The 6895-nt window shown below is 46.5% G+C and overlaps 2 protein-coding genes across 2 annotated transcripts; both read right to left on the bottom strand.

Annotated features, from left to right (window-relative positions):
• Nucleotides 1-305: 305 nt before the first annotated feature.
• On the bottom strand, nt 306-3000 carry LOC133796095 (uncharacterized). The gene is made up of 2 exons (XM_062233578.1): nt 1494-3000; nt 306-538 (listed from the first exon to the last, which is right to left on the bottom strand). The coding sequence occupies exons 1-2, from the start codon at nt 2998-3000 to the stop codon at nt 306-308; spliced, it is 1740 nt and encodes a 579-aa protein (XP_062089562.1).
• A 1596-nt stretch (nt 3001-4596) lies between these two features.
• Nucleotides 4597-6522, bottom strand: LOC133796094 (uncharacterized). The gene has a single exon (XM_062233576.1). It carries the CDS (start codon nt 6520-6522, stop codon nt 4597-4599), a length of 1926 nt encoding a protein of 641 aa, XP_062089560.1.
• Between the last annotated feature and the right edge of the window lie 373 nt (nt 6523-6895).

Here is a 6895-nt window from a genome sequence, read left to right as displayed (position 1 = left end):
GCAAGAAAATAGTTATTCATAGAGAATAGATCAATTATGAAATCAGGAGTTAATATTGTCGTTAATGTAACATAACTTATAAATAACAACTTCTGATTTATTGCTATTTTTGAGTATACATCGCCTTTTGATCCCATGCTTAGCATCTACCAATTTAAGTTATAGTATAAATATTCATTTTTGTTTATTGAGAAAGGAATTGAGCAAATATGTGTGCCCATACTTAGCATCCGCCTACTTAAGTTATAGTGATAGGTGTGTTGTACTCCTGCGATGTTGCCACTATTGTTGGGTGGTAGACCTTCTTACTCGTAGGGAGTCGTTGTAGTGGTCTTGATCGGAACGGGTTTGGCCTCTGGAGACGGAAACTTTCCCATGAGGTCAGAGGGGTTAATGTGATCCAGACCGAACGCGGGGGACAAGGCGTAGAGTAGGGCGTCGAGGCAGATGCAAAGAGGTGAAAATTGCGAGGCATGTATCTTTCCAATGCACCCATACCGTGTAGTGTAGTGGTGGGTCGTTTGGGTTCCCGCGTATCCTGTCAGAGGCACCCATTATGTAGGATATGGGTGCGATTGCGGGAAAAGTTCCTCCCAGCCTTGGATTTCCAAACCAGCTAGCGTACACTGGAGAGGAATCCGAAGCATTACAGCAGATGGTTCTGTTGTGATAGTCAGGGCAGATTAGACAGCAGGAGGTGCTCCTCTTATGCGGGTAAGAGGGTAGGGTTTGCAGTGCACCTCTGTTGGACAGCCAGATCAGTGTAGTCAGGGCAGATTAGACTGCAAAATGGCTGGCCGTAGCTCCCTGTGAGCTTAGTCAAGTCAGATTAGAATGCGGTACAAAATCCAGTGAAGCGGCAGAGGCGGTAGGATCGTGTACGCAGATTGTGTGTAGTGGCCTTGTTGCCACGAACTGTTGAGATTCATCCTGGTGCCAACGTGCGGGGTGTGACCCTCGCTGTGCATTATTATTGCTCTTTGTTTATTGAAGTGTGGGTGTAGGTAACGTATGTATTGAGATTAAAGACATACAGTGTATTGCTAAGGGAGGTTGGCAACTTCAAGCATTAGATAATTGTTTATTTATAGCCATTGTGGTAGGTGTTTTTTGAGTGCACGTGAATAATGTTACAAAGTTAGGTGAGGATATAATTGAGGAAACCTTTCAGGTGAAAAGTTAATTGTCATGTGTCTGACTTAGGTGAAATATGGTGGACAATAATGCCAAGGAATTGAATATACAAGAGAAATTTAAAAGAATGTGAAAAAATGGAAAGTTGTTGTATTACTTTTGAATTGCACAGTACAACTATTAACAATAATATTGCTTCAAAGACATTGAATTCCAAGTACGGGGTACGATTTTCCCACTACGTACATTCTTTAGGGTGTAAGACCCTCTGCCTAGTACTTTAATGATTTCGAAAGGCCCTTCCCAATTAGGTTCTAGCTTCTTCTTGTTGCATGTGACCTTACGCAGAACCCAATCACCTTCTCGAAACATGCGTGAGTGGACTCTTTTGTTGTAGTAGCATTCTGCAACCTTTTGATAATTCTCTAGTCGTAATTGTGCCATTGTACGTGCTTCTTCTAGAAGGTCCAGGTTGTGCAGTAGTTGAATATTGTTTGTTGTTGGATCAGATGCGATCTCTGTCCGAAGTGTAGGTAGACCGATTTCTGTTGGGATGACAGCCTCTGTTCCATATACCATGGCATAGGGAGATTCCCCCGTGGAGGATCTTTTTGTTGTCCTATATGCCCATAATACTTTCGGTAATTCGTCTACCCATGCTCCTTTTTTATCTTCTAAGTTCTTCTTAATGTTGGCAAAGATAACTTTGTTGGAAGCCTCTGCTTGATCGTTGCCCTGTGGGTAAGTGACAGAGGCGAAGCTTAGTTTGATCTTGTATGTGTCGCATAGTTCTTGCACCTTCGCATTTTGGAACGGAGTTCCATTGTCCACGACTATCTCCCACGGTATCCCAAATTGACATATGATATGTTTCCAGATGAAGGACACAGTGTCTGTTTTGCTGACTGTGACGTACGCCTCTGCCACAACCCATTTTGTGAAGTAATCAGTGGCTACAAGAGCAAACTGTCTTCCTCCAGCAGCCTTAGGTAGTTCACCTACTACATCCATACCCCATTTTGCAAAAGGCCAAGGTGTAATGACGGAGTGTAAGGTTTGAGCAGGTTGATGGATGGTGGGTGCAAATCGTTGGCATTTGTCGCATTTTTTGGCATAATCACGCGCCTCTGTCATCATGTATGGCCAGTAATACCCTGCTGTGAGTGCCTTGTGTGCCAGACTCCGTCCCCCTGTGTCATTTCCACATGTCCCTTTATGTATTTCTTCTAATAATTTTTTAGCTTCTGATGGGCGCAAACATCGTAGGTATGGGCCGTTGAAGGACTTTCGGTACAGTGTCCCATGGATCATGGAATAGCGTTGTGCCCGAAGGCGCAGAAGTTTTGCATCTTTTGGATTAGATGGGAGGTCGGAGGTGGTCAAGTATCGTATTATTGGATCTATCCAGCATTCAGGTTCTGATGAGGTTGAATAGACTTCCATGTCTTTGCTTGATCGACTTATTGATATGGAGGACTGGCGTGTGCAGCCTCCTGCAGAAGCTAACTTGGCAAGGGCATCGGCCTTCTGATTTTGCTCCCTAGGTACTTGTATGAGTTCGAACTGGCGAAAATGCGATCGCAAGTCAGTTACCTTCTGTAGAAGGCTAGCTAGATGGGGTGCTTTGGTATCAAAATTTCCAGCGACTTGCTCTATCATAAGCTGCGAGTCGCCTCTGACATTCAGACGCTGGATTCCCATTTCTCGTGCGAGTTCTAAACCATAGATTAGTGCCTCATATTCTTCTTCATTATTCGTCGTGGATTGCTCTAAACGAATGGCTTCTTCGATTTTGAGGCCCGAGGGAGCTTCTAATACAACGCCAATACCAGCCCCTCGGAAATTGGATGCTCCGTCAGTATACATCGTCCACACCCATTGATCTTCTGATTCTAACAATTTTGGCAGAGCGTCAGGGGTGAATGACTGAATTTCAACCAGGAAGTCAGCTAGTACCTGTCCTTTTTTAGCTTTTCATGGCGAAAACTGAATATCGTACGTCCCTAGCTCAATGGCCCATTTAGATAACCTTCCAAAGAGGTCGGGCTTACTCAATACTTGCTTTAATGGATAGTCCGTATATACAATGATGGTGTGGCTTTCAAAATATTGTCGTAACTTCTTCTTTGCCGTAAGGAGTGCGAGTGCCAACTTTTCCATCATACTGTACCGGGTTTCAGCGTCCAAAAGCATCTTGCTGCAGTAGAACACTGGACTCTGACGATTGGCTTCTTCTCGGAAGAGAACAGAACTCACAGCGAATTGTGAGACAGACAAGTATAAGAATAAATCTTCATTAGCAATGGGGGAGCTCAATATAGGAGGGGAGCTCAAATAGGTTTTCAATTCTTCCAATGCTTTTCTCTGCTCTGGTCCCCAGGTGGTGTTGGTAGATTTCTTTATGCATTGCAAGAAGGGTCGGCAACGGTCAGACAGTCGTGATATGAATCGACCTAATGCTACTACTTTGCCCGTCAGAGCCTGTATGTCTCGAATGGTTCGGGGCTCTTTGACTTCTGAGAGGGATGCAATCTGCATTGGGTTAGCCTCGATGCCCCTCTGACTGATGACGTATCCCAAGAACTGTCCAGAGGACACCCCAAAGACACATTTAGAGGGGTTTAATTTCATTTTATAAGCATCAAGGATGTCGAAGCACTCTGTCAAGTCGTCTATATGTGAGGAGCTGTGTTTGGACTTGATGACCATGTCGTCAATATAAACCTCCATATTTCTCCCGAGTAATGAGGAAAACATCTTGTGCATCAGCCTTTGGTATGTTGCGCCTGCATTCTTTAGACCGAAGGGCATAACTTTGTAGCAATATAAACCACCTTCTGTTATGAAAGCCGTATGAAATCGATCCTCTGATTTCATGGGGATCTGATTGTAACCAGAGTAAGCGTCAAGGAAGCTCATTCTTTCATATCCTGCCATGACGTCTATCATCTGATCGATCTTCGGTAGAGGGTAGCTATCCTTGGGACACGCTTTGTTTAAATTTGTGTAGTCTATGGATACTCTCTTTTTCCCATTCTTCTTTGGGACCACGACGGGGTTGGCAAGCCAACTGGGGTATAAGCATTCTTCGATTGCCCATGTGCTTAGGAGTCGTCGGACCTCCTCTTGTATGACTTGATTCACCTCTGGAGTGAACCTCCTTTGCTTCTGCTTGACGAGTGGGAAGTTGTTGGAGATATTTAGGCTATGACTCATGACAGAAGGGTCTATTCCGGGCATGTCATGTGGAGTCCAGGCGAAAGTTCTCATTTTGGTCCTGAGAAATTGTATGAGGGTCTGCCTCTCTTCTCCAGAGAGCTTGGTACTTACCAGCACTGTCTTAGAGGGGTCAGCGTCGTCTAGACCCACTTGTTCTAAGGTATCTAGTGTAATTTGGGGTTTTTCTTGGTCTTCCTCTAGATCGATTCCTTTTAGGCATGCTGGTAGGTCCTGCTGTAATTGCTATTTTTCGAGGGAGTAGTCATGGGAAGCAGTGCCAGAGCTATTTATTTCTTTTAAGGTAAGGAAGCACTTTTTGGCCTGCTTCTGGCAGCCTTTGATGTCGACGGTGTAGCGCCCGTTGAGTGATTGACACCGCATCACCTGATGTAGAGCTGAGACTACCCCCTGCATTCGGTGGATCCAATTTCTCCCCATGATGGCGTTGTAGCTTGTGGTGGAGTCTATAATGAGAAAGTCTACGGGCAGGGCGCGTTCTGCAGCCACCACCGTTAATCGAACGACACCCTTTGGATAGACTCTTTGGCTGTTGAATCCCAAAATGGGCATGGTGGAGGGCTGGATCTGATTCTCCTCTAGCCCCATCTTCTGGAAGGCTTCCCAGAAGAGGATGTCGACCCCACTACCCCCGTCGATTAGAACTCTGCCCAGCTGGCAATGGTCAACTTGTAGGGAAATGACGAGTGGATCATCATGGGGTAGGTGGACGCCCTTCAGGTCATCATGGGTGAAGGTGATTGCAGAGGCTGGGTAGCTTCTGTCTTCTGAAGTGACGAGATTGACCGCGTGGCCTAATGATTTGTATCTCTTCACTCGTTCTTCCATCCTTTTATGGATTTTGGTTGCATGCTCTTGATTATTAGTGGGTTCTACGATCCCGTGGATCATAGGGACTTGCTTAAGAGGCTCCTGGGTGCTGTCAGAGGCTATGTGCACGAGGTCTGACGCTTGTGGAGTGGGGGCAGAAGTGGGGTTTTGCCGCGTGGTGCCTGGTCTGCCCGTCTCCTTGATGTATTGGGTAAGCCTCCCACTCCTCATGAGGGCTTGGATCTGATTGTTCAAATTGTGGCATTCAGCGATCGTATGACCGTGATCTTTGTGGAAGAGACAGTATCTGCTTTTATCCCTTCTGTCAGATGGAGTGGTAATTTTGTAGGGCTCTCGCCAGATAGGTCTGTCTTTATTTTCTTCATAAATGACTTCTTGCGGGACGGTGTACTCGAAGGATGGGTATCGTGGTAGCTGTCGATCCTGCCTTGGCCTTTTTCCTTCCTTCGTATGATTTGTTTGGTTCTGCTTCCTCTTGTCATCCCTATCAGGTGGTGGAGGATTATTTGTTGGCGAAGCAGAGATGAGTGCAGACTTCTTCTGTGCACGCTCTCGAAATTCTAATACCCTGAAGACGCCCTCGGATCGGGTCTGCACATCTGCCATATCGTATGGTGGTGTCATGGTGAGATTCTCATGTAAGAGAGATCCCACCTGCAAGCTTTTGACGAAGATATTTGCTGCGGTGAGTGGGTCGACGTCGTGGATTTGATGCACGAGGTCAATGAAACGCTGCAAGTATGCTTTCGGATGTTCATTCTCCCCCTGTTCAATCCGATAGAGATCGGCCATTGTTTTGGGCGCCTCTTGGTTCGCGCTGTATTGCTGTAAGAAGGTTCGTCGGAGATCACTAAAACTGTTGAGTGACCCGGGTTTTAATTGTCGGAACCATAACAGAGTTGGCCCGGAGAAAGTCGTTGAAAAGACTTTGCATTGTATGGCTTCGTTATTAGCTTCTAATGCCATCTTCTGTTGAAATTGAAATAAGTAGTTTAGTGGGTCTCCCTTTCCATTCAACGCAGGCAGGGAAAGGATGACGAAGTCTCGAGGTTTTGGCTCATTCTGAATCCATTCCGAGAAAGGCGATTTCTCAGTGGTTCTTGATACTAGATCCAAATGTTCGGTGCGTAGGCGGATCGCCCATCTGAGAACTTCTGCATCATCTCCCTCATCATGTCTTCTTTCCAGCTGCCCAAGAACTGGATCGAGGGAACACGACCTTCTGAGGGAGAATCGTGTGCGACTTGAGGTGTGGTGCGTTGATGCCGGATTTCGACTCTGGCTGTGCGGGTCCAGTGGATTCTGCTTCTGCCCGCCCATGCGCGTCAGAGGTTGGGGCTCGTCGCTCTTCGGCCCCGGAGGATGGCGGGATGCCTTGGGATCTTTTGTTACCTGGGTTCATGTTTTGATGAGGGGAATTAACGTGGTCGATTAGAATTTCAGATCTGCTAGAATCAAGATTGTCGTGGGCTTGGGTGTTGCGAGTCATGTCAGCAGACCTGCGCAGCTCAGCAATTTCGGCCTTGAGCCTAGCATGGGCTTCGGTCAATGTCTTGATTGCTTCGTCGGACCGCTGCTGGCTCGCCTCCAATAGGCGACACATTCTTTCGATCTGGTCGCTCATGTCCGCCGAAGGGACACTCTGTGCGATTGGGCCTGAAACTCCGTTGCCTTTTGGTGGCATGATTTCTGG

Source organism: Humulus lupulus, chromosome 8 (assembly GCF_963169125.1).
Source record: "Humulus lupulus chromosome 8, drHumLupu1.1, whole genome shotgun sequence".
Classification (NCBI taxonomy): domain Eukaryota; kingdom Viridiplantae; phylum Streptophyta; class Magnoliopsida; order Rosales; family Cannabaceae; genus Humulus; species Humulus lupulus.
This window is presented reverse-complemented; position numbering and strand designations above follow the sequence as displayed.